Source organism: Diadema setosum, chromosome 1 (genome assembly GCF_964275005.1).
Source record: "Diadema setosum chromosome 1, eeDiaSeto1, whole genome shotgun sequence".
NCBI lineage: Eukaryota > Metazoa > Echinodermata > Echinoidea > Diadematoida > Diadematidae > Diadema > Diadema setosum.
In genome coordinates, this window is record NC_092685.1 from 47,369,191 (window position 1) to 47,388,235 (window position 19,045).

The following is a 19,045-nucleotide window of genomic DNA, read 5'->3' on the forward strand; positions in this document are numbered from 1 at the left end:
ATGAACTTTGCTTTACAGTGGACGAAACATTAGAATTGAGGAATCAGTTTAATGAGAAATTTTATGTAAACACACCCCTTGACATAGCAGACACAATCAAGACAAAACTGAGACCATTAAATAGAGAGAGATCCGGACCTGTGTGAATTGAACACTAGCATTTGATTGACATGCCATTGTGACAAGGCCATCAGAGTGAAGAGCGAAGCAAACAAGAACAGGACACATGTTTGTCACATTGTTATCTGAGGGGTGCAGAAGGGGCCCCCCTACCAAGTGCCACGCCCCTTTCTATTGGGGAAGAGTGCAGCCACATTAATGTCACTCCTCCAGGCTGCCCTCCTTTTCGGATTGGGTTTCATGTCAGCCCCCCTCAGAGAGTGTGCCTTTGTTGCCTCACCTGCCCTTCACCTGTGTGTTCTATATATCTGATTTCTGTGTTTTCACATGTGTGTGTGCATGTGTGTGTCGGTCCGTCCCCGTGTACTGCTTTGTTTGAAACCAGCGACCTGCAGCCTGTATGGGGCTTGCAGAGATTTTGAGTTAAGACTGACTTTTACTTGTAGAAGCTCAGACAGGTCCCTTGTTAACGATGAGAAGGCTAGGAGGCACCCTGTCAGAACTCACATAGGTGCTTTGTTTTGGAAGAGAAAGCTAGAGACTGACCAAGTGATCAAAATCAGTAAGGCAGGGCTGCCAACTTTCACACAATCAGCATGAGACTCACACACTTCACCCAACTCTGTCTCAGTCTGATCAATGAATTTTCATGCTGAACCTCAAATTGAAAGCAAGTGTGATGTCCCCAAAATTCCTGATATATCAAACATTCAATATGCCCAAGCCCAATGTATCAAGATTTATGTGTTGACATCATGACTGAAGTATGCACCAGATTGCACCATTCAAAATGGAAAATTGTCAATCTACGGTGGAAGGATGACACCCCCTTGTACCCCCCCCCCCCCCCCCATTTCCATCCCTTCACTCGATCCCTCACAATGCCTCACTCCAAACTTTAACTCAAAGTTGTTTTGACAAGAAGGCATCTTGTCAAAAGTCATCATGGATGCTCTAATAAGGATGAGAAGGAAACTTGCTAATATACTGTTCATCAGGTGCCTTTTGTGGGGCAAAAATGAGTACAAGAAAACTTCTTAACCCATTAAGGATGAGCTGGTTTAGCATTAGCACACTTTTCCCGCATGCACCTTCTCCAGTATAATTGGGACTAGTTTTTAATGGGTGAAAAACACAGAAAATCAAAGACCAGTCAGACATTCAAATCATCCATGTGTAAGGAAGGAATGAAGTATAGCAAACTTGTGCATACTAGAAACAAAATCAGACTCATATGTTTTACTTGAGCTAGGGCTGCAGGTTGCTCAGAACATATTAATCTAGTGTGTAACAGTATCATGTGTTGTATGTGGATCATATGTTTATGTCTCACTGTGTTAGATATATATTGTGGCAGACTGGCAGTATACATTTGATGTTGGTTTTGTTTTGTTCCTTTTTGTATTCTTATATCTAGCTGTCTGTTTTAATTGCATGTCACTGTTAAATTGATTTATTGTAATTGTATTGTTAAATGGTGTGTGGTTGTGTGATGCTAAATTAACAAAATACATGCATTTTAATGTACTATTACACAAAGAAAGCGTAGTGTGATAAGGTCATTAGTTACATCTTGATATCTTTACATTACCGGCTTAATTTTTCCTGGACAATTTTGATTTTTCAAAATAAGCTGTGGCAGTTACAAACGACAAGATGGTTAGATGCCTCGCCCTGTTGCTCTGACGTTATTCACATGATGAGCACCCTTTACAAGGGTATCTCGTTTGGTATTCGGTACAAGCCTGTCACTGAGTAGTGCTTCCGAGGCGAAAGGAGGACATGCAATGCTGACTGCCAAGCCCTTAGGCTTCTAGCAACATGTTGCGTACGTGGCCCGTTTCATTACCATTCCACGGCACGCTCCCCAATTCAAAATATTGATCGAGCCAAAACCTCGAGCAGTTATTCAGACTCCGACAATCCTAGCTCTCCCTCTATGCAATCTCGCAGTCTTTCAAAGGGGATGGGTACCTGTAACAATCCCTCATCTTGCCTTTAACTTCTTACCCCGCCCCTCCCCCTTTTTCCCAACCCCCCCCCCCCTTTAGCCCATGCATTTTTTCTGCAAAGGACAAAAAAAGATACACTGCGAGTAATGTGATAAGGTCTCCTTTTCCTCGCTGTCAAATTTTTGTGTGAGCAACTTGTATCGGTGACTAGATGCCTCCAAGATTGGTGAAAGACAACGATGAGACACATCGATCCGTCGCGAGTCGATAGATTTTTCGGTGTCGTCTTTACTGTAGCGCTTTTGCCTTTGCAACAGTGTGTGTTGCTGCCGCCGCGGGGACGCGTGTTTTGCCATCGCGAGGATCGTTCGCATTGAGATGTCCTGCGGTAACCCTCCTCGTCTCACTTTTCATGTATGATAGCACACCACCAAACTTAAGAGATTATAAATCCCACGTCATCTGGAGCCGGTCCGTGATCGATCCGCTATCGCATGTCTTTGCCTGCGACCAGCACTGCCAAGCATTTCTACAGTTTCACTGCATTTCTCCAGTCATACATTGCCCTGTTTTTCCGACGAGTGCTGCACAACAATGTTTTACTCTTATCTCATGACGCGATATTCAACAGGCTTATTTTCACACATGAAAGAGAAAAAAAGTCGACAAGCCTAGCTCCTTTCCAATGTGTCATATACTGTTAGAAGTAGCTACAAGGTATGGCTTGTACAAAAAATACCATTATTTGCCTTTGTTGTGGGGAGAACTGCAATGAAAATGTTGATCCCCTAGGTATTTGATAAAGGCTTTAATTTCAAAAGATTTCTTGGTGGGGTTTTTTTTTTCCTGTTTTTCCCCTCCTTTTTGCTTTTGTTAACATTTCATCAATTTCCAGTTGGTAGGTAGCAATGTTAGTCCTCTTTGTTGTGTTTTGTTTTGTTTTGTTTTGTTTTGTTTTGTTTTTTGTTTTTTGAGGAGGGGGGAGGGGGCTTCCTCTTCAAGCCCAATTTTATTTATGCTTCAGGTCTCTGACGAAGGTGTTTTGGAGGTTACTGTGAGCACCTGGATGGCTGGTTAATGTTCATGAGGTTGGATCAATACTGAAGGACTTATTCATTTCCCTATCCTGAGGTCATGCATTTGTGACATCATCAGGTTTCTATAAGCTTTAGATCAATGGCATCCTCTTGAAACAGTGTTGCATGCATGCAGCCTAAGCTGCCAGCCCCTCATTATTGCTTCCTGGGGTCGTGTCGCAAACAATCATACCCCCGTCCACATCTGTGCTCCAGGAAGATACCAAACATGCTCTCAGAAATAAACGAGAAAAAACAAGAAAAAGAAGGAAAAGTAGAAGCAAAGAGGAAGCAGAGGGGAAGAGAAGGAGGAGCAGGAGGAAGAAAAAGAGAAGAATAGCAGGAGCAACAACAAACACAAACTGCAAAGTATGCTTGCTCATACATGACTTTATGAAATACTACCTTGGACAATCTTTTCTCATTGATGTGGAAGTGTTGTGTTCCAACGAGTTTACTACTGATGCAGTGTTTTCTGTCCACCCTTTGAGAATGTCTGGTTCTAACCCCTTAATGTACACAGTATAAGTATTAAAAACAAAATAAAACAATATGCTCAGAAAGTTGGTAGATGCTCACAATATCACGTTATGCTGTATCTGTATGTGTGTTTGTGGAAGTGTGAATAATGTTCACCCCACTTTCTCTTATCATTTTTGTACTTGTGACATGTGGATTAAGTGTCAGAGTATGTGACTTTGTGTCTTTCAAAATGTAAATCTTGCTCTGTTGTTGTTGTTGTTGTTGCTATGAGTGTCATTAACAACCCCCCCCCCCCCCATGTATCCATAAGTAACCTGATGTGGGAAATAGACATTTCTTGGGGAGACTTTCAGCTTTTTGAAAACTTGAAGAGCCACCCTAGCTGTTCACAAAATAATGATGATTACATTTGATAGCTTACTTAACAAACAAGATCATCCTACAAATTATAGGTTTTATATTTAACAATAACTTAGAAATTCATTTATTGTTTCAGGATTATTACACATTGACACCTCCATCTTGATGAAACACTTTAGAAAGGACTTTGTCTTTAAGCCCTTTTTGAAACGCTGCTTGTTCAATGTACCTCTGATACGACTGCTGTAGTTGATATTTTGCATCTGGCCTGGTTAACTTTTGCAGTCATTTCATGAATATTAAAAACATTGTTTTTTTCTTAGTTGGATTGGCATATTTCTGCATTCAATTTGTGAGAAATTTCAATGATCTCACATCTCACATTTGTTTTTCCCAAAAAGAATTTCACCAACATGTATTGACATTAGAGCCCAATAAATGCATCTCACTACTTCTCAACCAGAATCCTGAAACTCATTGCGATCTCAGTAAGATTTTGCAATGTTCCAGTCAGGATACGTGTAAAAGCAGATTGTGGCAACATAATTTAAACTTGGCTGCGGGAATATTCATCAAAGGTACTTAGAGATTTCACAGAAATTGTTCTGAAATGTCACTTACATTAAAAACAGGAAAAGAACAAAGATGAAGAAAATGGCTTTATTGAAATGTACCCATATTCCTGTTTTGTCTACAATAATACCAGTTTTCACATCAACATGTGGTAGAAATTGATCATAGTATCAATGTGTTAGATATCAACTGACATTTTATTAGAACTTCTATATGAATATCAGCAGTAAAGAGTCAGATCCCATGTAATATAAATTTGACAGAAATGGTCACATTTCATTCGGTTGCAGCTCCCGAAGCACCATCCATCATCCCGTCGGACTGCAGCGCAGAGAACAACAGCGTGACGATAGCCTGGCAAGCTCATCTCTCCAGCTGGGTGGAGGGCTACGTACTGGAGCTGGATGATGGCAATAATGGCGAGTTCAGGGTGAGTATGGTATGGGGGGGTCCCTAGTGGGGGTATCTTACTGTGCAACTAATGTTTGCGAGTGTAGCAAATTTTAGGTTTCATCAGGGTTTGTAAACAGTTGCAATCTATTTCTTAAACAGCTGCAATCAAATTCCAACTGTAAACAGTTGCAATCAAATTCAAAATAGTTTTCATTGTCACAAACAGTCTTTCTTGTCACAGAAAAATTTCAAACATGTGCAAAAAATGTTTTGCAAAGACAAAAATTGCAACAATAAAAACTATTTGTGAATTTGATTCTTTGTAAAGGGGTATAACATGCCTGAAAGCAACCACCATATGCATTAGGTGCCACCTAAGATTTGAACTCGATTCCATTCTGTGAATGACACTCATCTTACAGGAGGTGTACTGTGGGAGGGAAACCATGTGTACGGTAGACGGTCTTCACTTTGACAGCACCTACCACGCCCGCGTCAAGGCCTACAACCACGCCGGGGAGGGAGATTACAGCGAGACCATCTGTCTACAAACTGCAGAGGGTAAGAAGCACACTTGGAATGATCCAGTATAGTTACACACAGGGCCCCATGGAGGACCTGGGCCCCATTTCATAAAAGATGTTTGGATGGCAACTCTTGCTGTTATGACAACTTCCAATAGCAACAGCCAATCAGGAAGCTGGATTCTTGTAGTTACTATGACAATTGCCATTCCAGCAAGAGTTGCTATCATATCAACTTTTTATGAAATGGGGCCCAGAAGTGACAGTCATTGTCACTACTAGAGATGGCCTACCTCTATATATTTGTTACCCCCCTTAACTCTTTATGGAAAACATTTATCCTACTGTATTGTATATGTTGATCTGTAACAGTGAAAATAAAACAAACAAACAACACACATATGCACACATACACACACACACACACACACACACACACAATGTAGAGATAGTGAATTCCCTTGCCGACACATGGTTAAGTACAGGAAGTAGTACCTGTATGCACAGAACAACATCCAGGTGATCCAGTTGCTGTGATCCTAGCACACAACATACCCCATGCTGTGTGGGGCAGTGTGATTGGTAAAAATGTTACAAGTTACTCTGCAGTTTAACAAGGAGAACAAAGTCAATTATACAATCCAGAAGCAGAAAAATATAATAATACCATTCTGTGCTCTCTATTATAGTGTTGTGTGTTTCTTAGAATGTGTTTGTTTCACCCCTCAGGAGTCAGTTGGTACAATTCAGCAGACTGTATGGGTAAGGCCTTGTCACTCAGAAATGAAGTCTAAAACTATACAAACATCCGGATCTGGGGTTGATTAATCCATCATAAAACATGTGTAACATACAATCATCCATAGACTGATATCTTTTATAGTCCATCATACCTACATCGGAGTGCAGTCTGAGTGGAATATTCAGTGCAATGATATCTCTCTATCTTATGCAAACCATGTTTCCCTCTGTATATCTTTATCTTACTATCTATCAATCTATTTATCTATCCATCTATCTATCCATCTATCTATCCATCTATCTATCTATCTATCTATCCTATCTATCTATCTATCTATCTATCTATCTATCTATCTATCCTATCTATTCTATCTATCTATCTCCATCTATCTATATATCTATCTATCCATCTATCTATCTGTCTCTCTATCTATCTATCTGTGTGTCCATCTATCTATCCATCTTTCTATTCCTTTACCTATGTCTATTCATGAAAGTATATCTTTCTGTCAATGTATCTGGTCATCTGTATCTGTTCAGTCATATAGCTATCTATTTTTCTGTCTGTCTCCCTCTATATATGTATCTATCTATCTATCTGTTACGTTTTCATCCATCTATCTGTCTATCCATTCACCAACCAATCTATCCGTGCATTTGTTTATCTATCTACCTACCTATCTGTCTATCTATTCATCTGCCTTCCTTAGTATCTGTGTTTTTCTTTTCTTTTCCCTTATCTGATGTCTCTCCATATACGAGGCATTGTTTCATTATCTTTCTGTATTTCACCATGTGCTGGTGAGATACTCCAACCTATGATGTTGCTTGAAAAATTTGTACAGTTTGTTTTATATTTACCCTTGTTCTTATGTGAAGGTTTTCCTTTCATTCATGAGATCTAGATGTCATTCATAAAACTAGAGTATTTGACACAAGACATTTACCACCATACATCATTTCTTGGTAATAGTATAGATAATACTTTTCCTAAAGCATCAGAATAACATTGCATGTATAATCAGCAAACAACTCTTCCCATATTGGGGAAAAAATTAGCTGTCCATTTTACATTTCATTGACTGTTTTCCTGTTGAAGTACATTTTATTTTTATTAGACTCCCCTGGTTTCATACCATTTTTTTGAGAGGGTTAAGTTCAATACTCACTGTCATGACATATGAAAGTATTTTTTACCCATATCCAGTTATTGTACTCCAATTATTTCAACAATTTGTTCAAGCAGATACCCATCAAATGATTAATTTGATAATGTACAATGAATGTGGATTATTTGATGGGGTGGAAATGTTTGCATTTTTTTTTTTTGGGGGGGGGGGGGTGCTACAGTGGTAGTGACACAAAAGGAAGAACAAGTGAACATGTTTTTTTTTTTTTTTCAGTATATTAAAATATAGGCAGATTAGTACTGTCATCCATCAAAGTTTACAAACATGGTCCCAGCACAAATAACTAGCCAGTGAAGGGTTTAACATTGCAGTTGTGTGGTCTTACCTGACATCTTGATATCTAGATTAATGTGAAACAAAGATGCCATACCATCTCCTTGCACATTTGCTCCATTTTTTTCTTTGTCACTTCATGCATGATTTTTCCCTTTAAGTTCTTTTAAGGAATACACTACCTCTGCAAACTGAAGCCAGCCTTTGTGCGTGGCAACACTGAATTAATCAAAACATCGGTCGACTTTGACTTGAAAAGAGGTAGTCTATTCATACGAAGTCATACAATTCACTCGGAGCTTGTCAGTGATTTAATGATATTTGAGGTGTTTTGTGGGACAACGTAGAGAAACCGTCAAGCGAGGGGGCAGTGCTTTTCAAATCAGTAATTCCCTGTCTTTCACGCCACCGAGACATCCGTCTTTTATGCCCTCTTAGTGTAGACATCTCTGCTCCAAAAAGGGCTGTGAAATCTCATTACCGAGAGCCGGCCAGAAGAAGTATTTCTTATATGACTGTAGAATACTGCCTGCAGCGCCTTGTTTACCCTCCCAATTTAGCCCCCTCGCTTCTCAGCGGTTATTAAGAATGGCCCTTTCAATTTTTCTCTCCCCTCCTAATGCCTGTTATGACCCTTGAAGGATTACCTCCCCCTCCCCCACCCCCTCTTTGCTATCTGTATGTTAGTCTTCCAGCGCAGACTAACACATTCAGGTTGTCAATCAGCGTGAGTAGGAATATAGAGCCACAAATTCCCCCTGATTCTTTGGCAGGAGGTTTCCTGAAAATTTCAGCATCTCTGCTTGTCCCTGACAAGGGAATATATATTAAAAAAAGAGATATCTCCTCGATTTAGGAATTATTTTTGCCCGCTGAGATGCATGTTCAGAGATCTCCCTGAGTTTGATTGGTAGATGTTGGTGGCTGTGGATGAGTAGAAAGAGATATTAGAAGCAAAAGGGTTGACGAGGAAGAATTGCCAATTTTTATGCTGCATTGATTTCCTCACTGTTGCACAATATTCAGTGATGATCTAAGTTTACAAAACAAAGTTGAACATGTTGATTGTTGGCGATATTGTTACAATATGGTTTAGAAGAGAATTCATGGATTTAACATAGTCTGAACTATCTAATTGTTTTTGGTAGTATGAACTATAATATATCTTTAAGGGGTATGCACTTCGGGATGCAATTTATGTTTTCTTTTCTGTCCTAGTTATTATGATTCTGTTGAACTATTAATTGTTAGGTATGAGTGGAAGGTTCAGAGAAATCAACCACTCTTGTTAATGCCCAAATCTTCATTACAGAGAAATGTGCTCTAAATGTATCTTACATAAAAATCAGAATATGTAGGAATATATCTTCTTGAGGAAGACCAAGTTTTTCTCTCTTTTTTTTATCATACCATATCTTACCTCTTTGACAGAAATTCTAGCGTAGAAATTTTGATAAAACAAAACTACCGGTAATGCATTCTATAACACTGTCTTCAAAGGAACCACTGTCATATAAAAGGAAACTTTGCTCTACTTTTTCTTTGATATTCTGCCGCCTGGCTTTTGTGAGAAATCCTCAAGAGAGATTTGTTTAAATGTAGTAACTGGATTTCTATAAACTTTGCCTGAGGTATATATATATCCAGATCCATTCCTCTTTTCTGAGCTTGTCGCTGTAATCTGCATCTTCTGTTGCATTCGGGGGCAGGCAGCTGTGATGGATTATGGATGATATTAGTAACGGACAACAAGATTTGCTGGAGCTACATCTTAGAAAGACACAGTCCCCCATGTCTTAAGGCTACAGCTCCCTCAATCTTTAAAAAGAAAAATTGATCAGTAAATTGCTCATGGTATTGGATTCCTGTGTGCATGCTGTTTTAAGTGCTCCATTTTATTTTTGAGCCAAATTCGATTAAGTTTAGGAGAGCTTTTCAAAACAGATCTGCCATAGTTATGGCATCAGTATTGTGACATCATTTGTTAGCCACCAGTAGTGTTCATGGGGGGGGGGGGGGGGGAAAGGAATATTGAAATGACAGAAATTTCAGAAAAGGCATACAAAGAAATTGACAGAGTTTATTCAACGAATCCAGTTGCATACATGTCTGTTGTATGTGAATATTGTAAAACGAGGAATGTTCGCGTGCATCGCAAGCACCAAGATTCGCAAAATTAAAATGCATGCGAAAGTTCTTGTCTACACTGTATGCATTGAATGCCAGTGTCGGTTCGTGAAAATTTTATGCCGCAAAAAAGGCCGTCGACTCTAATTCGCAAAAAATTCATGCCGCGAATATATCATGTTTTACAGTATGTGGCAGCAAAACCTCACAATAACTGTCATCTGACCAATGCCAGCATTGTCAAAATGTTTGAAGTGGTAACTCAGCAAGCAGTTTGAAAGATTTGGGCAGACCATTAGTTAATATTTACCAAAAGAAGTTAATCCACCTCATGGATGTTCATTAATATGAAATTCATGCAGGTAATCATAATGGCTTTGCCATGAAGAGACTTGTTGGCAGCCACCTCATTCATCAGTTGCTAGGCTGCGCATAAATCCTTCGGATTGTATTCAATTAATACCCAAAGAGGGCTCACTTCATATTTCCCATATTTTGAGTAATGATAAAACTGATCATGCGTTGACAGTTGATGAGATGATTTCTGCTGTTCATCTTTATTTACAGTGATAGTGTCATAGCTAGTAGACTATCTCTGTGTTCTTAGGCGCAGTGCAAGAAACGAACACTGCATGCAAACATATTTTCACTCGGGCCTTTGTGGAATACCAGCAATTTCAAGCTATATGCCTGTAGATATGAAATCATAAAGATAGATATATATGCATGAAATTTACAGTAGAATCAAAAGATACACAAAAAGTCTGCAGTTTCTGAAATAAAATCTATGTTTTTATCTTAAAGTTGACATTTTTCTTTTTTTTATGGCAATACATAGAATTGACCTGGTATCTGTTTTCTACTTGCTGAAGATTAACACCTTGTTTGTTTGTTTGTTTGTTTGTTTGTTTGTTTGTTTGTTTATTTGGGAGTTGATCATATCCTCATTACATTCTATATTTCTTAGTTTATCTCAACTATCGCTATAATTTTTTTTAAAGGAAAATAACAAAGATTCAGCAAGTTTAAATGGTATGGTGTTGTTATGCAAAGAAGTGGAGGACTTAAGGTATTTAGAAGCCATATTACTAATAAGAGGTGTTTTGCCTCATATTTACTTTACTGAGTCTACCATTAAATTTTGAGCAGGTAATGGCTGTACACAAGATAAGTCAGCGCTTAGGCCTGAGAGTGGAGTAACTATGGTAAAACCCATTTTGTTCTCCTGCCAAGAAGATTAGATTAAGAAGGATGTGGCTCTTTCATCTGAGGCATTTGTGTTCTTTGTGTAATAGGGCAGGGGATACCATGGGTGTTATAAGAAAGGGGGGGGGGGTGGGTGGGGGAGCAAGCAAGCAGGGATCAGGTCGTATTCAGCGTGACTCTCCTTAGTGACTCTCCTTAATTCTGCGTGGTCAACCATTAACGTTCTACCTTCATTTATCAAGTATTTCGCCGTTTTTCCCCCTTCCAAACCCAGATGGTGCCCCTGAAGGCATCTTCCAGTTTTTACTGGGTCATTACCATGGTAACCAAGTCGCTCCAGTTTCATAGAGGAAAGGAGATTGAAATAGCCCCATGCCAATTATGACCAATTTGTTTGATTCACATGGATGAGAATTGCAAAGTAGCGTGGACAGAATTACAAATTTCTCATCGACATGTTAACGTTGTAGAAGTTATCATCAGGGTCCAAGGCTGGGCACGCATATTTAAACAGCTGTTTCCTCCACAAATAAAGCAGTGTAATGTAAGTGTTGGAAGTAAACAAACAAGCCAAGGCCATGTTGCTTGTAAGTACGTCACTTCACGTTACATTACGTACCTATGCCCAAAATGTTTGCTTTCTGCATTGGCAGAAGTTCACATTCATCAAATGATGCATTCATAACTTCAAGAAAATCAAGTGTTATGCTGAATCAAACAAGCCACTTTAACAGTGTTTTTAGTTTTTTGTGTTTTTTTTAAAGCTGTGTGTTCATACATGCTATTAATGTCTCTTACCGTGCTTTTACACATACTGAGAGTGCTTCAATTGAATGCTGAATTACAAACACGAATGCAATTTGAATGCAGATTTGAATCACTGTTCATTCACATGACCATAAAGGAAGACTTCAATGGATTCTGCAGTTTTGAATTTCAGGGCAAGGAGGGGAGGTTTTGCCTCTTTCCAAGTTCCCATCAATCACTCTTGAGCCTTTTTTCTGTGGGATTGGTTGGAAGGTCACCGTAATCTCCGCCATTGATGCTTCACTACAATGGTGCAAATTAAGCATCCTCAGTAGGTGAAAGCTAGGTTAAAGTGTATAAAAATGAAGCCACATGAAAAACTTGCTGTTTGGAAATACTAGTAATCATTTCAGGTATTAACCCATTTTTTTTTTTATACAACTGACCTACGCATGTGCATCAAGTGTGATAACTCGAACACGTTTGAAATCACTGCTCCCAATCGTAAACAGTCCCTTTAAATGGGAGGTTCTCCCACTTGAGCATTCAAGCAATTGGAAGATTTTGATTGTGCGAATGTGAGCACAGTATTGTTTGTATGTAGCACACATCACAGGCGTGGAGTGTAACATCCCTTGTGGGTGGGGGGCTGTGGAAGCTCTAGGGTTGTAGATGCCTTCTGATGCTATCTTAGCCTTATTTTTAAACATATCTGACAAAAGTAATGTTGGGTAGGAGACAGCTAAATCTTCAAATGAGAAAATGCATCTTAAGTGGGAGACATACCGGTGAAACGGGAGAAGTTCAAACCTGAGTGGGAGAGCTGGAGATTTTGAGAAAATGGCTAGAAAGGGGGAGCTCCCTCGCAAAAAGCAGGAGAGTTGGAATCTGTAATATGATATGATATTGAGACATATGATGTATTGTAACAGATATCTCTTTTTTTTTTTTTGTATCAATTCTCGTTGCACAGTGGCTTGGTTTCATCCGGATCCAAGAACAGCTCACCCTGACATAATCTTCAACAATGAGAACATGACACTTTCTTGCAACAACCAAGATGACCGCGTCGTCCTGGGCAACGTGGGTTTCTCCAAGGGTGTCCACTACTGGGAGGTGACCATTGACCGATACGACAAGCACCCCGACCCTGCTTTCGGCGTGGCCCGACTAGACACTTGCAAGGATGCCATGCTGGGCAAGGACGAGAAGTCGTGGTCGATGTACATCGACAGCAACCGCAGCTGGTTCATCCACAACAACGCCCACTCCGATCGCTGCGAGGGCGGCATCGGGGTCGGATCCGTGGTGGGCGTGCTCCTCGACCTGGAGAAGCGCGTCCTGTGCTTCTACGTCAACGACAAGCCCCAGGGTCCCGTAGCATTCAAGGACATGAAGGGAGTCTTCTTCCCCGCCTTCAGCCTGAACCACAATGTACAGATCACCGTTCATCCGGGGCTGGAGGTACCCACAGACTTTGACTGAGTCTGCAAAGACTTGAACAAAATGGTGTCTACAGTGTAGATGCAGTATCAACACAAGGAAAGCTCAGCTGTGTAGACATACAATCTGTAAATGAAGCAAGGTATAGATAATGCATGTCACATCCTTCGAAAGAATAGAACAGTTTTTTGGTCTTCATTTCCTCGTCAAGGGAACAGTGCAAGACTGCAAACTCTGGGAATGTAGACATCTGGTTTAAATATCACATTTGCGTTAGACAGGAACACCTCCAAAACATCAAACAAAATTTCTTCCGGAGATGTTTGCTTTCTTTCTTTTCTTTTTTCTTGATTCAGCCTGTGGCCTTTCCAAGCGTGTCGCATGATACATGTTCTGGTATGTGGCAGTTTACAGAATCATTAGCTAAGTAAATTCTCAAACACTACACGTATGTTTTTCCTATAGAAACCCTTTGCTTGGTGTAATGTATCATCAAAGTCATGCACAGATATAACACTGGGATGCTGGTGTTCCTAGAGTGCAGTTTTATTTTCATTGTTAATGTGACAGCGAATAGACTGTTGCAGGTCATGTGATCACTGTCATGTGATCACTGTCATGTAATTACTGTCATGTGATCATTTCCACTTTGTCAATGTGAAGAAATATTTTTGCACAACACAGAGTGCTCTTCCTGTGTGGAATCTAGCAAATGCAGTGTGTTAACTGTTTGTTACATGTGTATAAAAATGAGATTAAATTGCAAGCAACTGGATATTTTCCTGCAAGAATTACATAGGGCAGATTGAAAGTTTAGGATGTTTTGATTTGTATCAGAATAAGGAAGGTGCAATTACCAAGTGCTCTCTCTGCAGCAGCTTCTAAATACTACATTTAGTAGAATCATGATGGTCTGTTTGTGTCCAGGAAAGTTATTAAACTGTTCCATAAAATTAAAGACATGAAAGTTAATTCTCCCTTAACAGACCAAAGATTCACAACCAAAGATCTCAATAATACCATTAAATGAACGTCATTTAATCAATTAATGAATGTCTTACATAGAAGAACCGAGATGGTATTGCTTGTATATCCCTCAATGTTTTACTCAAAATTTACAAAGATTTGTGTTACAAAGGTTTTAAACAAGCAGTATTGAGCATGTTAGCAATCATGTATACTCAAATATCATTTGGTAAGGTTTGAATTCCACAAAGTACATTAATGCAAGTACTAGATACTGGTAGCTATTTTTTTTTTTTTTTTTTTAACAGACCAAGTGTGAACAGAACTTTCAGGAAAAGTTAGGTTTTTTTTTTCTGTTGTTGATTTTTCAGCTATTTCATTTCTATCACCCTTCTCTCTCTCTCTCTCTGTCCCTCCCTCTTTATTTCATTTCAAGGGTAAATGTAGACTATTTGATGTGAAAATAAAAAGATATTTAAAAATGATTATATATGCACTTTATACTAATTTATGCTGTAATTGTAAGAAGAAAAATAGGACATTTAGTGAAGTTATATTTATATTTCTTCTCTGCCTGCTATACATCCAAGTAATTTTTGCTCTCATGTACTTTTAAAGGAGGTTTGTGGCCTATTTTCACATAGACTATGCTTACAGTGAGAGTGCATTAAAAGAACACGTATCGATGAATTGTTCGCATTCTTTAACTACTCCAGACCAACTTCATATGTCCTATTTCTTTTTAGTGAAATCATGCAACTATTTTGAAAAAAAAGATAGAAGAAAAGAGAAACAATTACACAATATCAAATAATTAATTATCATTTGGTAACATTCATATTTTCCTATGTTGGAGCAAGGTTGGTTCACAGAAAGTTGAAGTACTGATTTATGAAACCCCTTTCAAGGGAAAGTAACTAGAAATGTCAAGGAAGTATTTGGACTGGTTTCATATTCTGTAAAAGAAAATTATAAAGTTGAAACACATATTTAACGGCCCATATTGTAAAATACATGGCAAACTGGCTTCTGTAAAATACACTTTGTGTCTTTCAAAAAAAAATTGTTGTTGCCAAAAGTAAGAATTAGAATTGATTCCAAAGTAACATAACAAAGACGATGAAGTATTTGAAGTAAAATAGTTTGTCCAAGTAAATCAACTTTTATCGATGCCAGTGCCATCAAGGAACAATATGGTGATATCATCATTGAAACATGCACCAACAGAAATATTTGTGCCAGCAAAATGACAACGCCTTGTCATAGATGATTGAAGTAATGCAATGTACTGTAAAACCAAAAATTGTTGCATGCATGGATTTTGAATGAATTTTGCAAGCCAAGATTTATGAAAGTAAAATGCATGCAGAAGTTTTTGTCTACACAATGCATTGAATGCCATTACAATGCTCTACACTATACATGTACTAGTGATAATATTTTTATGGTCAGCAATTCACAAAAGTTTCATGAAACAAACAAAGGCTGTGAGCTCCAGTTCGTGAATCTTTCTGGTTTTACAGTAAGTCTTCTTGGCGACATTTGTAATATCTAAAACAACTATAACAATTACTGCTATAGATTATTTTGTTGTTGTAATTGGAATGGAAGATACAGCACAACAGTTGTAAAATGGAAAGTATATGGACGATATATAGTTTGAGACTGGCATTGATGAAGTAGGTAACCATCAAATGATGTACATATTTTTTTTTTTCTTGCAAAGAGATCAGATTAAATGGACTGCCAAAATGGAAGTTTAGCAGGAGTCATTGACTGTGGCTAGCTGACTTATTTTCTGCAATTTCACTGTGCATGTATCTTTTGGCAATGTTGAGATGCTATAGATGAGCAGTTTCGTGTGTCACATACTGTTGCATTCATTGTTGTGCAGTCTGAGATAAAAGGTGGTTCTATTTTGTAACTGAGTGTACATAGATGTATTGGCATAAGTTTGGAATATTTGAGCTAAAGGCATATATATGAAGCAAAGCCAATGCAGCATTTGGCAGAATTGAACCAGTTAATTACATTATCTGCTACTATTTGAAGAGGAAGTTAATATTTTGTAGATCACTTGAATAGTTAACTTTGAAAATGCAAATACGAATGGATTTATTGTCTGTTTGAAAAAAAAAAGAGTATCATGTGATAACACTATGGCATTCAAGTAATGTTGTTATTGTAAACTGCTGCGCTGCTTTATTAGAAATCACTTATTCGCAATTTGTTTTACCCAAAGTATCTATATACATTCACTGATGGAAAAATATGAATTTCAAAATTGTTTTTTTTTTCCTACAATCAATCTGGGTACAGTTTCAATCAAGACATTTATTAATACAAATAATACTTCAAGAAGGCTTGTGAAATAGGCTGCTGCCATTAAAGCAAAGCTGTCATTACATGTTACATTGCCATGAGTTCTGCCATTGGACACAACATTAATGAGTACCGGTATGCTTTGTGTGCTGTTGGATGGTAAGTTCTACAGAGGAAAAGAAAAACTATGAAAAGAGTACATTATTTTGCAAAAAGATGTGTATGTGCAATGGAAAGAATATTTAGAGAGTGGGTTGACTGTGAGATTCAGAGGTTGCACTAGAAGGTTGTGTAAGCTACATTTTTGTGTTTCCCGATTTGCAGACAACATGTCTTGAGTCTCTCCTCTATGTTGAAAGTCTGTTTCATGTTTTTATATCATTCTACCAGATACTGTTTATTTCTCTCATCCCCCTGTGTTTCACTGGATTTACTGGTTTCCTGCAAGCACTTGCCATTTGATTATGTGTGTGATTATATGTTTGTAAAGATTATTTAATATCCCTTGAACAGATTCTGTGTTTGTCAAGAATGAGTTTTTTGTTGTTTTTTGTTTGTTTGTTTGTTTTTAAGCACAGTCCACTAAGCACTGGTAGAGTTTTGATTTTGAAATATGATGCTACCCAAGGTCACAGAAACTCTGCCTACCACTATCAGCGGGGTGCCATTTTTTTTGAAATATGATCAAACTTATGTGTGCTTTGAAAACCTGTGTTTCTCAGAAGGTTTATTGTTAATGAATCAAGTGCTTAACTGAATAATTACTTGCTTATGTAGAGTTAGTTGTTCTCCCTTTATTATAATTTGTCTTCAAAGCTATTAAGTTGATATAAATTGTGCAACATGTATACAGCCATTTATCTTTTGAAAGAAAAAAGAGGATCCTTTTTAAATGACCATCAACTTTTTATGCCCAAGTTCATATATAAGTGCACAAAGCAAGTTTATGCAGAATCTAATCTCCAAACAGGGTTCCAGATGTAGTGATAAGACTTGATAGTAATGTTATAACCTGGTCAGTTTTTGCTCATTTTTATATTTAGTGGTGGGGATTTGAAATTGTTCTTGTTGTGCAAATCTTCAATGTGAACTCAGTGTGCAGAAAAGAATGTGTTTCTTTTTTTCTTTCTTTTTGGATGTAAAGGGTACGTTATGTTTGATGTTACCCTACACTTAATGAGGTGCTCTTACTTTGTATTTTTCTGAAGAGTTTTATCTTCATGAATTCTACATGGTTACCAGTCTTGTGTCATCCTTGGAGTATCTTACCTCATTTTCTACCAAGATTCAATGCTGTAAGATAAGCTGACTTGTCATTAAACTATGTAAATCATTTTTTGTAAAGTATTCAAATTATCTAATATAAATATGTTATTTATTTGCTAAAATGTATTCAAGTCTTTTAACAGTCAATGGAGATTGTTTTGCTGAAATACACAGTAGCGTCTGTCCAAGTCTTAACTTGAATGTACTTTTTGGTTGGTTTCATTACAAGAACAATTAAATCACTGCAACAAACAGTTTTAGTCTTAGCAATGACAGCCAGGAGTGGTGTCTTGGTTTGGCCATCCAATATGGTGGTCTATTTCTCTATATTCACTCAGTCTTAGATGTGCCAGGCTATCTTTTACTTATTGAAGTAGATATTATTTGAGAAATGTCCAATTCCAGGTTGCTGTCATTCACCGACAATTTCAGAAAATCTCTCTGGAAGCATTGATCATGTGTCAAAGATACACAACTAAACCATTTATTGCAGGTTGCTAGTGTAGTGCAGTATCTATATGATGCTTTTACTTTGTCAACAAACACTTTGTTTATAGGTCTGTCCAGTAGTGCACACTGTGATGATATTCAAAAATTTTAGCTGAATTAGATCATTATTATTTTCTCTCTTGCCTTGCACTCATAAAATTCACAAAATACAAACGATTGTGTGTACATAAATCTGCTCCATGTGCCTGTGTGTTATTTTTGTGTTATTGCTGTGTTGTGAATAGATGAGTCAGATACTTCTGTGTGGAGAAGCCAAGATTTTCTGTAAATGTATAATGAGTATTAAAGATTTAATGCACGAGATGACATACTCAATTATCCATAAAAATTTTCATTCAGAAATTTTAATGTACTATTTTCACTCCACATGTTTCTGTTAAAGATATTTTCGAGACAGAATTTCAGGCATGTGATTGTAATGTTTGGAATTTTCATTACATAAAAAAAAGAACACTTACCTCTTTCAGAAGGGAGGGGACTAATACAGCCCTCAACATAGAAATGTTAGAAGTTCATGGAATAAGTACTGTTTATTTTATAAAAAGTGTGGAATTCTTGCACTGTTTTCTCAATATCAACGAATCCACATATATTTTTTTTGTTCAATTCCCCTCACCACTTTGTTTTTCCTTGTTATGTACCATACTTAAAACAAATCTAGAAGGCATACAATTATTTCGATAAAATGGAATTGAATGAAGGCAAAATACCTTATGTAAATTCCAGAGTAAGAGAATACTTTCTTAATATCACTTACTGGGGATTAGGGATCT

General features: G+C 37.8%; 1 protein-coding gene across 1 annotated transcript in view; it reads left to right on the plus strand.

Moving 5' to 3' along the window:
- The window catches only part of LOC140236595 (E3 ubiquitin-protein ligase TRIM9-like), a 73,486-nt gene extending 59,385 nt beyond the window's left edge, over positions 1-14,101 (plus strand). The window contains exons 7-9 of the mRNA XM_072316521.1: positions 4,855-4,994; positions 5,380-5,518; positions 12,739-14,101. Of these exons, the coding sequence (XP_072172622.1) occupies positions 4,855-4,994; positions 5,380-5,518; positions 12,739-13,250 (791 nt within the window). The 3' untranslated portion in view covers positions 13,251-14,101. The remainder of the gene's footprint in view (positions 1-4,854; positions 4,995-5,379; positions 5,519-12,738) is intronic.
- The last annotated feature ends 4,944 nt before the right edge of the window (positions 14,102-19,045 follow it).